General features: G+C 41.3%; 2 protein-coding genes across 10 annotated transcripts in view; one reads left to right on the top strand and one right to left on the bottom strand.

Moving 5' to 3' along the window:
- The window catches only part of RNF141 (ring finger protein 141), a 37890-nt gene extending 33743 nt beyond the window's left edge, over positions 1-4147 (top strand). For all 3 annotated transcript variants that reach the window (XM_059136015.1, XM_059136023.1, XM_059136033.1), the window contains exon 6: positions 993-4147. In XM_059136015.1, the coding sequence (XP_058991998.1) occupies positions 993-1143 (151 nt within the window). In that variant the 3' untranslated portion in view covers positions 1144-4147. The remainder of the gene's footprint in view (positions 1-992) is intronic.
- A 1714-nt stretch (positions 4148-5861) lies between these two features.
- AMPD3 (adenosine monophosphate deaminase 3) overlaps positions 5862-13306 on the bottom strand; it is a 46138-nt gene continuing 38693 nt past the window's right edge. For 6 of the 7 annotated variants that reach the window (XM_059135967.1, XM_059135975.1, XM_059135993.1 and 3 more), the window contains 4 exons: positions 12093-12213; positions 10565-10738; positions 8886-8996; positions 5862-7806 (listed from right to left, as the gene is read on the bottom strand). In XM_059135967.1, coding sequence (XP_058991950.1) covers positions 7630-7806; positions 8886-8996; positions 10565-10738; positions 12093-12213 — 583 coding nt within the window. In that variant the 3' untranslated portion in view covers positions 5862-7629. The remainder of the gene's footprint in view (positions 7807-8885; positions 8997-10564; positions 10739-12092; positions 12214-13306) is intronic. The other variant, XM_059135958.1, reaches the window with a different exon arrangement.

Below are 13306 nucleotides of genomic sequence, written 5' to 3'. Positions count from 1 at the left end.
TATGCCAGCTCTAGCTTTCACATTTAGTTTTTGGAACAGATTTCTAAATTTTTGTACAAAAGCCAAAGCAATTGATATAATTTAATTACTTTGGTCTCAGATTTCACTGTGAAATGAGGAGAAAAACATTTTCCCTGCATGACATGTTTCTGGCTCAAATGTGGTATTTTTGAAATTTCCAAAATAATATTTGTCAAGACAAAAAAAAAATCCCTTCAGAAAACATAATCTCATTCAAGTGATCATATATAAGTTCTTTCCCTATTGGAATAATTATTCTGCATTTAAGATTCATCTTCTGGGGCGCCTGGGTGGCTCAGTGGGTTAAAGCCTCTGCCTTCGGCTCAGGTCATGATCTCAGGGTCCTGGGATCGAGCCCCACATCGGGATCTCTGCTCAGCGGGGAGCCTGCTTTCTCCTCTCTCTCTGCCTACTTGTGATCTCTGTCTGTCAAATAAATAAATAAAATCTTAAAAAAAAAAAAAAAGATTCATCTTCTATTTTAAACTTTGAATGCTTCCATTCCCTTATTTGTAGCTGCAAAAGATAGGGGAAAACTGAAATGTCCTCTGCAGGAGACTAATTAAATGAATTGTGGCTTGTCCGTACAGTGTTATGTTTAAAAAGAACAGATAGCTCTAACATGTACTGCTACATAATGGCCTATAAGAGATATTGACAAGTTTAAAAAAAAAAAAAGCAGATATATATATATATATATATATATACACACACACACATATGCTTAGTCTTTTCCTAGAAGAGTATGTAAGAACCTACTAACAGTAGTTGCCCCTGGGGATAAGAATTAAAGATCGGGGTGGAAAGAAGAGATTTATTTTTCACTGTATACTTTTATTGCTATTCACTTTTTTTTAAACCACTTTTTTTTAAACCATGTACATTGTACATGTATTACTTTTCAAAGACACCGGTTTTTTTAAAAAGAAGAAAAAGAAAACAAACTGTTCTTTATTTGACTTCTCTGATAGGAGTGATCGACACAGGAATTGCCCCATTTGTCGCCTGCAGATGACTGGAGCAAATGAATCTTGGGTGGTGTCAGATGCGCCCACTGAAGACGATATGGCTAACTATATTCTTAACATGGCCGATGAGGCAGGCCAGCCCCATAGGCCATGACCTTGGGGTGAAGGTCTTCTTTTGCTATTATGAGCTACAAACGTTTCGGTCATGGGAGAAGAATGCAGGGATATTGTGGTACAGACACAGAGAAATCAATTTTCCCTTCCCTCTTATTTTCGCTATTCTGACGATTTGTTCCATTTCTTTTGATAAACTTTCCATGTCTTCCATTTATAGTAAACTAAAATTTGCTACTGTTTTAGACCATATTTTTCTATTATTTATCTGTTCTAATATATATTAGAACTAATAGCTCTTGAATTCTTTGCTGAGGTAACAGCAGCATTTCCAGAGACTTCTGAAACACTATTTTTCAGGGCAGGAGTATTCTGGAATCTATTTAGTTAGGTTTAAAATAAACCTTGAATGTCAAAAAGTTGTAGCCAACTGAGAGAAAATTTGAAGTGACTGAAAATGTAGACTACATCAAAGTGCATGTTACTACTTAAATTAGTCTTTCTGCTGGAATCTAAGGAGTGTGTGTGCCCCCTTGTGGTTAATTATTGCTCCTTTAATAATTTTTACTTGAAATGATCCACAGTTGTTTCATAACTTTAGCAGTGTGTTTGGAACTACATGTTTGTTACTCAAATCTTTTTTGTTTGTTTGTTTTTCATGCTGTATAATTTGGGTGAGGCGTGATTTTGCCTTGTAAATGGATTTCTGCTGGGGAATCTTCTTGGCTATTCTGGAAATGCTTTCCCACAGCGGGGAAACTGTTCTAAGTAGCTTTTGATAATGCTCATGCACCTTGGAGTTTCAGAAGGAAATTTTTCTTCAGTTCAGATCCTGAATTTTGTATTTCCAAATTATGATAAATCATTCAATATTGGTTCATGGTGCTTTTATTTTCTTAACTTGAAGGCATCTTTCTGAGGTCTGCAAGTCTTCAAATTTCTAATATTATTAAGAGAGAAAATAGGGTGTAGGCTTTTAAACATATGTACCATAAACATGGAGAAAATGAGGAGATAAATTGGCTTTCTGCTGTTTCATGGTACTTTGAAATACTCAGAGAGAGTACAGTCATAATGGATTATGATTTTCAGTGACACTTCATTTTTTTTACTAAATTCTGCTTATAAGGTAAAATCTTTGTTTTATGTTAAGCATTAACATTTTAGCATATAATGAAACTAGAACCTGATGTCTCCTTTAAAAGGTGTGTTAAATTCCATGTAACTTTTCTGACTTATTATTGGTAAGTTGTGATACTATTTTCCAAAATACCAAAATATGCAATTTAAGTTGCTGCTTATTGATGGCAGAATTTTTGGATACTAGGGGTTTAATAGGCATGCAGATTAAATAATTCATTTATTTAATGTCAGAATGTCTGACAAAGGTAGCTTGATTTTACCCAAAAAATATTGATAATTGGTTGACATTTATGATGGGGACAGCTCAGTATCAAATAGCTGAACACTCACTATGGATGTGTATACAGGCAGCGTACCAGGGACTCTAGCATACCAACCTGGCAATGCACTTGATAATTTGTGTGACCTTAAAAAAAGTCCCTTCTGCTGGTTTGTAGGTTCCTTTAGAAACTAAGATTTCATCTGTAGTATTTTCTTATTTTATTTCAGAAGTACAGCCTCTTTTTTTTTTTCAGATAAAATCTTACTCAGAAGCCCTACACACACATGCTATACCCCCAACACACACACACACACACACACACACACACACACCACCCCTCTATATGAAAGTCATATTTTATTGATAAAAATTTCCTTATGTAAACTTTATATACCATAATAAATATTATAAAGTCAACCGATAAAAACATTTATGAATGCATTGGCAATATCCAGGATATTCAAATTTAGTGAGTTATGTAGTCATATGATAGGAGTTGTTTTTTAAATTATTTTTTTAATTGTTTTAATTAAATTCAAGTCAGATTTGCAGAACTTTGACTCTCCTCAATGAAGTCTTAGTATTCCATGGGACATATTTTGAAAATCTTAGGGTAGATGTTGTCTGAGATCTTTTCCCAGCTCTAAGATTCTAAACTGTCCTTTTGGATTAGACTTGCTGAGTCTAACTCAGATTGCCTAATTAAAGAATGTTTCTGAAAATGAACAAAGTTGCTGTATGTGTTTTTGGATCTTTCCAGGTATAGCCAATGATCTTATCCCCCAGAATCCTTCACCTTTCTAGGAATTATTTAGCACTAAGCCCAGTGACTTGATGTTGCCCAAACCTTTTTACTTTCCAATATGAGTTCCAGGATACTAACTGATCTACTGTGAAATAGAAAGTGTTTTTATTAGTCTTATTAAATAAATGAGCACAGTTTTTTGCTCACTCCATTAAACTGGGTGATAATTCTTTAGATGTGAATGTTAGGTAGGTTCTACTATTATAACTAATCATAAAAGTTGTAAATTTGTTTAATGGATGAAATGTACACTTTTTGTATTCTGTACAGCTTTGTCTTTTCCAAATATGAAATATTTAAATGCACTTACTAAGATAGGAAATATGATGTGTGCCTTGTAGGATCTGTGAAATGTTTTCATGAACTGTAAGGAATTTGTTTTGTAAGTTATGAAGTCTTCCCTATCCTAACTCAGTAACAAGAAGTTTACTCATACTGTAATGCTATAGAACTTTAGTTTGAGAAAATTTAGTTTGACTAGGTACTGAATTTAGAAGTTGAGAATAATAGTATCTGCTTTATTCTTAGAACAAACTGATATATTGTGCAATAAATAGTCTTTAGCAAGTAAATTTTAGCTTACTGGAGAGACTTTTTTCTTACATAGTTTCACATTCTTATATACTAAATGTTTATATTTCTTAGAGGACCGTTTTGTATTGTGGTCTGGGGAGTTGTAATGTTTGTGTGCTATGTTTTAAAATTCATTTCAAATTGGATTCAATTTCCTTACACCTAATATATATCTGGGTTATAAGGCGGCTTGAAAATATCTTTTGGTTCCATGATTTTTAACATTGGAAAGTTGGATTCATTAAAAGGCAGTCTGAAGAATTTGCATTTTTAACTGTTTTTTTTCTTCATGAGAGAAAGTAAGACAGGCTTACTTTATCTACCCAGGAATTTAAAAACTGGTTGGGAGATGAGGGAAGTCAGCTGATCACCCACATTATGATGGGCAACATAATGACAATATAATATAAATAGTTGGCAACAGACTTTCATTTGCGCTCATACCTTTTTCCCTGTAGGACAGAGAAAATTATAGATAAAATACTCCACTGTGAATTAGTTTTAATGTTTACCTTGTAAAATCACTTTCAAAATGATTATAAAGAATATCATTAGAGAAGCAAGGTAGAATCTTAGTACTGAGAAGAGGAAAGCCTTTTATAAGAAGGAATGGTAGTTTATAATTGAATTTGCTGATGTACATCATCTTGAAGAAGTACACATTTTGGTATCAAGAGACATAAAAGCCTCCTCAGAAATATATTGATAATCTTGCAGCTCTGTATAGCCTTACTCTCTGGCATCCTTGATCTTTCTGATAAAATGCTTATTTAAAGGTTGAGGATTTTAAAATTTCCAAGAAACTATGTTTTTTTGATTAGTGTTCCTTTCATTGCGGTTAGTTACACTTGTCCTTTGTAACAGTCATAGTCAGGCATCGAGTGCTTAGGTATATTACCAACATTCCACTTTGAGTCGTGTCTAAAACCCCAAAAAAGATGAATATTGTTTCACCAGTGCAGCGCTCAGAAACAAATAAAGAGGAAGCCAGAAGGATGTGCTTGCAACTCTGTTTTAATCCAGGATAAGAGGAAGTAAAGGCCAGGACAGGCCTCGGTACATACCAACCCAGGAGCTGTGATTTGTTTTCATGTGGCAAAGAGCAGTATCCTCAATCATTTCAAACAGTGCAGTCTGAAGGAACACATACATGAACCTGAGCCTGTTAGAGTAAGGGATACATGCCTCAAAATTTGTTCTTCTAGAAATATGAGCTAGTGTACACTTGCCTTTGATTCCAACTGTGAACACAAAAGAAAGTAGGGATTTTACCCCCCCCCAAAAAAAGGCCAATTAGGTATACAGATGTGATAAAAATGCAAAGTGCTATTGAAAAAGGTAATCTGAAAAGTTTGTAGGACAGGTAAAATCGAACACGTGTTAGCTGAATAGACTAAAGTAATATCCAGGGGAAAGGAACACATGTGGCTTTGCTCAGGAACTGTTAAGAGGGCTGACGTTTGAGTGAGAAAGATGGTAAAGGTTTACCTTATGGGTCTAGTGAACTTCAGTTTAAAATTTGTATTTACTGTGAAAGTCATCCATGTCTGAGTCTTAGTGAAAGATAAATTAGTAGTTACTGGTAACTTTTCATGATGTCCCTTTTTTCTAATGTTTTACTCAATATAGTTGACACACAATGTTACATTAGTTCAGGTGTACAAGGTAGTGATTCAGTTTCTCTGTACATTATGCTTTGTCACAAGTACAGCCAGCCACCATCTGTCACCATACAATGTTATTACAGTATCACTGACCATATTCCTTATGCTGTGCCTTTTATTCCTGTGACTTACTCCGTAACTGGAAACCTGTATCTCCCACACTCCTTTCCTGTGTGACCCACCCTCCCACCCCTTCCCTCTGGCAAGCATCTGTTTGTTCTCTGTATTTAATGGTCTGATTCTGCTTGTTTGTTTGTTTATTCATTTGTTTTGTTTTGCTTTAAATAGTATTAACTTGAAATAGCTTTAAATTATTGAGCCACAGTCCTAACAGACTTTATTTAATAATTAAAAATAAATACTTGGTACAGATAAAATGACAATGAAAAACTGTACAATAATTGCTATGTTAGGACAAATGTATACAAATGGGGGTTTTTCAAAAATAATGTGTAAGATAAATGCTAGGTTTTCAGTCAGTTTCATCATTAGCTGGAAGAGCACACATGTCTGCCTAATAAAAAGACTACATTTACTGTTCTGTATGCTAAGTTAACCAGTGGAAGGGACGAGCATTATAAAGTCACAGGACAAGACAATCTAAAGTCAAAGAAGCATCTTCACAAGCAAAAATAGAATTCTTCTAAGTCTATAATAATTCAGAAGGGCTTATCATAATCTGCATTTGCCCACAGAAATAGACAGAAAGGTCTTTGAGCAGCTTGTTGAATACTTGGAGCACATGTCCTTAAAAAGTTGCCAAAAGAGAAATTCATTCAATGTACATTTATTGAGCACCTACTATGTACCAGGCACTAGTAACACAGATGAAGAGTACATTGGTAAAGCTTAAATTCAGATTGGTCTTAAAAAATGCTTTCTGATGAATCACTAAATTCTATCTCTGAAACTAATAATACACTATATGTTAATCAATTGATTTTAAATTTAAAAAAAAAAAAAAGAAGAAGTGCTTTCTACCTGGCCCCTGGGACCACCTATGTCTTCTGAAGAAGTCTGTATGTTAGAGAAGGGAGACATTTTACCTTAAAAAAAAAAAAAAATGCAGAGGTTATAGTGATTTAAAAAACTCTTAACATCTGTGAGATCTAATGGAGTAGTGGGGAAAGGACTGGATAAGGAGTGGGGAAACTAGTTCTGCTCCTATTACTTATCTGTGTGACCTCAAACAGATTTCACCTCCCTGGCCCTCACTCTTCTTAAGTAAAATAGTAATTGGGCTACCATCAGAATACTGGAACCGAGATCATCTAATCCTATGTCTTCCACAGTCCTGAGTTCAAATGAAAATATGTAGAAGGCCCAGTGTAAGTGACGACAGCAGAGTTGCTTTGAAGAAGGCAGCACCCAGAACCTCCCCCAGCCCTGGAGGGGATTCACATAACAACATTTGAAAACGACTCATCTAGTCCAAACCCTCACTTTTCAGATAAGAAAACCAAGACACAGAATAGGAGCGATTGGTTCGGTGTGCACATTTGGCTTCCTAAATAGAAAGGAGGGTGGAGGGCTAAAGAAAACAGTGTACGAAATTCATAAAAAATGCAAATTGTCAAGAAGGAAGTTTTCTATTTTCATTCTTTCAAAGTAGTTCCTTTATGAAAGGGAGCTTTGAAATTGGTTTTGTTTAAGGCAGCCAGCCAGCCAGAGGCTGAAATGAACAACTACCAACCAGCTTGCAGGGTCTATAGAGGATTTTGGCAGAAAACCACACAGACCTCATGTCAGTAGGCACTGGACCTTGGAAGATCCTGGCCCCAACAGTGCAAGCACTAGCGGTTTCAAGAGAAATATTTGGAAAATTTGGAATGAGTACAGACAAGTGTCCAGCTCCCATATCCCCAAGGAGGAGTCACCATCTATTACTCAGAAATACTAACAGAAGTGGGCATGTTAGATCTTAAAGTGAACGGTGCAACCAAAATCACTAGTTTGAAAGTTCTTTAGAGGCCTCCTCTCCATGGAGGGCGGTCCTAGTTTGGTAAAATGTTGACCACTGTTAATCACAGCAGACTTGAAATTAAACCAAAAAGTTAAGATGCATGTCCACTGCTGGACCTATTGGGTCAGAGCCGTGATCTCTTCTGATTTCATGGCATCAGACAGGAAGCTGAGCTCATTGCATAGGGTCTCATATCGGAACGCCATCCGGATCTGAGCAACATTCGTCTTTCGAATATCATTTCCTTCAGGTCCTTCTTTATAATAATTTTGTCCCAGAAACTTTTGCTTCTCCTGTGGAACCAGAAAAGTACAAATGAAACCATAAACCTTAGGTTTGATTTCTATAACCACATGGCAGCTTTGACATTGGCCATGCCAAATGAAACCAGTACCCCTGAAGCCAATCCTCCGCCAGGACATGGTTCCCCATGAGGTTCTTAAAAATTCTCCCGGCCTCTGTGTCCTCAAGGATGTCACCCTGACACCCACATTCATTCCCTTCATTTCTGACTGTGCTTTCCTTGATCAGGAGACAAAAATAAGACGCTCCCCCCAATGCTGCTGGCAATTAAGAAGGCAAGATGAAGGCATGAAGACTCAGTCCCTCCTGAGAGCTGATGGGGCCAAACAGGTGTTTCTGGGGAGGCCCGGTCTTAGGAAGCAGGCCTGCACAATTGAATCTTGAACCGTTAGCTCTTCTCTGCATCAGCATCCGATAAGAGTGGCACCAAAGCAGCTTCTTCCTGTACCAGTGATGTCACGCAGGGAAGGGCCCCGGGAGCCTAAGACACCATGTTCTCAAACCTGGCTCCCTATCATATCCCCTCAGGAGCTGTAAAAATGCTGATGTCCAGGTTCCATCCCTACAACTTTTTATTCACTAGGTACTACTATTCACTATCCAAGAAAGACCAAGTGTCTTCTATGTGCACTATGTGCCTATTCTAGGCCCTAGGGATATAATGCTGAACAGAACAGTCCAATGGAACTACTATAATGGAACTCACCTTCTGGAAGGAAAGACAAAACACGTAACTACATATTACCATGTGAGTAGTAATAAATGTTGAAGGAAACCAGATCAAAGGGATAGAGACTAATGGCAAGTATGGGGCTACTGTAGAACGGTGGCCGGGGAGGGCCTCTCAGAGGAGGTCATGTTTGAGGAGAGGTCTGAAGGGTCAGAGAGCTGCCCTGAAAATTCAGAAGTCTCCCCAGGTTTCTCTAGGACATGAGTTTCAGTGTGACAGACACACTGCTTGTTGTCTTCACGGAATCTCAGTGCCTAGAAAGTGCCAGGCCTGCCGCGGGCACCCACCAAATGTGTGTTGGACAGGAGGGATGGAGGACAGCACTGTCACTGCCCATACCTGATGCGACAGTCCGCTCTGCAGCACGCTGTTTCTGGCAATTTCACACAGGTCACAAGTGCTCAGCTTCCACACTTGAGCTGCAATCGCATATTCTTCCATAAGGGCTTCCTAGATCCCCCCCGAAAGGAAATGTATTAGACAGTAGGATATCCCCTTTCAATCCTTCACACATCTCCAAAGCTAGAAACATCAGACAGACATTGCAGCTCTACTTTTTCTTTAAAGTCTGGCACCTGGATAACCAAACAACGTTCCCACCCCACCGCCCCCTTAAATGATGAATTCCTAAGAGCATTTTTGGCAGATTCGCAGGTTTCCCAAGAGAGATGTCTTAGAGAATGCCTCCACGTGGATTTGTTGACCGGCACATCCTTGAAGCCCTGGGGCAGGCCTGGGGATGCCTGCCTCTGCTCTCCTGCGACAGTCTCCCTGGCCACGCACATGTTAAGTACGTGCTCTGTAGCTTTGCCTTTTCACATCACTTTCTGAAGATTGTCCAAAAATCAAAGTTAATCTGAATAAAGTATGACAAGTAGAGAATGAGAAATGATCAGGCGGTGAGACAGTAATCCAAGGGGATTTAGGTTTGAGTTGTGCTTTCACTTTATCCCCTAGGATTTGAGATGTCTGCCATTGGTCACAAGCTCTTGGACACCCCACTGCCTCTGTAACCGAGAGCAGTGGTTCTCAAAGTGAGATCCAGGGTCCCCGAGGCCTTTTGAAAAAGGACATCCCTCTTCCAACCATTATCTTTGTGAGGCAAGATTTTCATCATATGCTTTGATAAAAACAAGGCATCACAACAGATTGAATGCAGATGCAGAGACGAGAATCCTGCTGTCTTCTATTAAACCAGACATTAATGAGGGTTGCAAAAATGTGAAACAATGCCATTCCCAATGCCATTTTTTGTTTGTTTGTTTTGGGAAAATGTGACTAATTTTCGTAAAAATTGCTATTTATGTTACCATGTAATAGAGTTATTAAAGCTATTTTTAAGTGAGTTAATATTTTTCAGTTTTGCATTAGTTTCTATAATACACTTAAAAATCACTAGATATAACTTATGTAATCAACAGCTTTCTGAAGATCTTTAAGGTCCTAAGAGTATAAAGGGGTCCTGAGCCCCAAAGCTTGGAGAGCCTGTGAGGCACTTCTATTTTCACTAGTCAATGGCTGGTCCGCAGGCATGGCCTCATCTCTCCCTTCCTCTTCCCTTGCCCTGCAGATCCCAAGTATTCTAATAATAATAGTGTTAACCAAATGTTAGCTTTTTTAGTATGTGCTATATTCAGATACTCTATTAAACAGACTATGGTTCATTATCTTATGAATCCTCACAATAAAATAGAGATAGACATAGAGACAATTGCATCCCTGTTCTACAGATGAAGAATAAGATAGAGATTAAGTAACTTAACCAAGATCACAGAAATAGTAAATGCTAAAGAAAGGGAAAATTGAGAGGGCAAAAAATTAAACTGTGCCTTCAAGGGTCCAAGAACTCCAAAGACAGGGCTCCTGGAAGGAACACTTTTTGCTCACCAGGAGCTTACCTCTTGCCTTCACTGGGCACCAAGCCCCACCCCAAAAGCAGAACTGAGTTTGCGCTCCAGGGCCTGCAGTGTGGGGGACGGGCCAGGACTGGGGCCTGCTGGGACGCCTGACATCCTCACCTTTGTGTAGTGGAACTGCATGGGGTCGTCGGTGGAGAGAGAAACATGCAGTCCCTTGTGCAGGAATTCCCTCAGAGGGTTTTTGGAATATTCAAGAAACAGACTGTTGTTGCTAAGAGGAGACATGGCAATGGGGATCTGAGCAAGGTAGTAGAGATACTGCAACACCGGACTCTGCAAAAGAACCACCAAACTCAGTGATGAGTGCCAGAGAGGGGAGGGAGGAAGGGCGAGCAGGAGCCTCGGGGTCTGGGTAGCATCTGTGCAATTCCCTCACCAAGCCCAGAGTTCCCCAAGGGCGGGGCACCCAGACCCCACCCACCTCTCCCTCCCTGCAAGTTCATCTCGTGCCCCTCTCTTCCTGGGCTGCCCTCTGCCCCAGTTGTTGGGAGCCAACAAGATCCCGCTCAGGGCAGGAAGGCAGCTGAGAGGCCCCAGGCTGCCCCCAGCCCACCCACACTCTGCTCCTCCTCCCCCAGGACTTCCCCCAGTGAGTCGGCCTGAGAGATCCCAACTTTGGTGGTTCTGCTGCTTTGACCACAAACATACAGGCTGAGTCTGTAAACACTCCAGCTCCTCAGAGATGGGAAGGGCAGGCCTGACGAGGCTAGAGTGGTTTTCTGATGTACTGCCTGCCCCTCACAGAACTGGGACACCCCCCTCCCCAGGATCAGGGCACAAGAAGAGTCTGAGCAAACATCCTTCTTATGGAAGTGATCCAAACTATGGAGAAGACCAAATGGGCAGAGTTCGTAGCTGCATTATTTACACAAGCGAAAAATTGGATGGACTCTGTTCAACAACTGGAGACTAGTTGAATCAATTATAAACTGTCCAAGCGGTGGGCCATCCTTCTAACCGCCTTTAGAATGAACATAAGTACTATGTTGCAGCACAGAAAAATGCTTATTCAAAGAGCAGAAACAAACAAAAAACCTGTGCTCATAATAACAAGCATGTTAGAAGTATGCTTTTGGAGGGCGCCTGGGTGGCTCAGTGGATTAAGCCTCTCCCTTCAGCTCAGGTCACAGTCTCGGTCCTGGGATTGAGCCCTGCATCGGTCTCAAAGCCCAGCGGGGAGCCTGCTTCTCCCTCTCTGCCTGCCTCTCTGCCTACTTGTGATCTCTGTCAAATAAATAAATAAAATCTTAAAAAAAAAAAAAAAAAAAAAAAAGAAAGAAAGAAAGAAAGAAATATGCTTTGGTAAAAAAAAGATGGGAATTCTAAATACCAAAAAGCTAATAATAGCTATTTCTTTTGAAGTAATAGCAGTAAGGATTTTTTTCCCATTTCTCCATCTTTTGGAAAATCCAAATTGCAATGTGTTTGATTATATTCCTTTCATAATTAAATATGAAACCAAGATGACGATGGACAGCCCGACCCAGAAAAAAGCCCCAGCCTTTTAACGTCACTGGCCAGAGCCTCTCAGGGGCAGACAGGAACCCAGGTGATCCCAATCCTCCCCGGGGGGAGGCCAGAGCAGGACCAGCCTTGTAGGGTACGCTTCCGTGAGTCGCCTGGTTACCTTCTTGAGGAGCAGCCCGTGGGAAATGTTGTCAGCGGTCAGGAAAGCAGACACCAGGTGGGTGATGGAGCCAGCCTCCCCACAGTGAGGCCGGAACAGGAAAGTGCTCAGGCCCCGTTCCCTGCAGAAGTGAGGCACTTGGTCAGCAAGGACCCCCTGCTTCAACCTACTAGGGGCCCCTACTAGGAACCCACAGGCCTGAGGCCTGCACCCCTAGCCCAGGGCCTGCTCCAGGGGGAGAGACTTGCCCATGGCAGAGTCAATACAGCCATCACAGGCACTCTGGAAACCACCTCTTCCAAAATATAGAGTGCCAGGTCCAGGGATCTTCAGAACCAGGGGATGCCACCTCCCTCCCCCTGCCCCTGGGGAACAGATAAGGGACGGAATGGTGGAAAGAGACCCTGCTCTGTCCCCGTTCATTCCTCACCTTCTGCTCTTCACCAGGCCTTGGAGCCCAGGCTCTCACAGACCTTCAGAGCAGCAAGGGCCATGAGAAACCATCAAGTCCCACTTCGTGGTCATAAAACTGGTTAAACCCAGAGGGTGGAGTCAGGCATTAGGAACCCCTAGGCAGGTCAGCAGCAGAGCTAGAACTCAAGCCCCAACCTCCAGAAGCTCAGTCTGGACTGCCCCTCCCCCATACCAGGCCATCTCTTTTCAATCCCGGTCCATCCAGAACCTTCCTACTCACAGACTACACTGGGTTAGCCTGAGCCAGCGAGGCCCCATGGCCCAGCAGGGGGCGGGAGGGAGGCTAGACTTGCAAGGGGGTAATGAACAGGTCCGTGTGGGCTGCCCTGGGCTCCCAACTCCTGCCAGAGTCGCCCCGTGTGTGTGTGTGTGCACTGGTGGGAGACTGTACAGGTGAGGCCACTGGCCGGGAGCTCCATGTGGGCATGGGTTTAGTCCGTGTTGTTCCCTATTCCATGTCCTGGGCCTGGGACAGTGCCTGTCACATAGAAGGTACACACTTGTTACACACATCGTGCATGAACACCGCTGGTATCGTGGAAAGAACGCAGGCGTGTGTTGGCACGTCCCGTGTCTGTGTCAGAGGCCAGAGACAGACAGGTACACACAGGAGTTGGGGGGCACACGGATGCACCCGTGTGTACAGGCACAGCCTGGCCACACTGTGTACGATTGTGTTCGCAGTCCCATGTCGTGTGCCGGGCGCATCACGGGTGTGAGGCGAGGGGCACGCGGGCTTG

Source organism: Mustela lutreola, chromosome 1 (assembly GCF_030435805.1).
Source record: "Mustela lutreola isolate mMusLut2 chromosome 1, mMusLut2.pri, whole genome shotgun sequence".
Taxonomy (NCBI): Eukaryota; Metazoa; Chordata; class Mammalia; order Carnivora; family Mustelidae; genus Mustela; species Mustela lutreola.
This window is presented reverse-complemented; position numbering and strand designations above follow the sequence as displayed.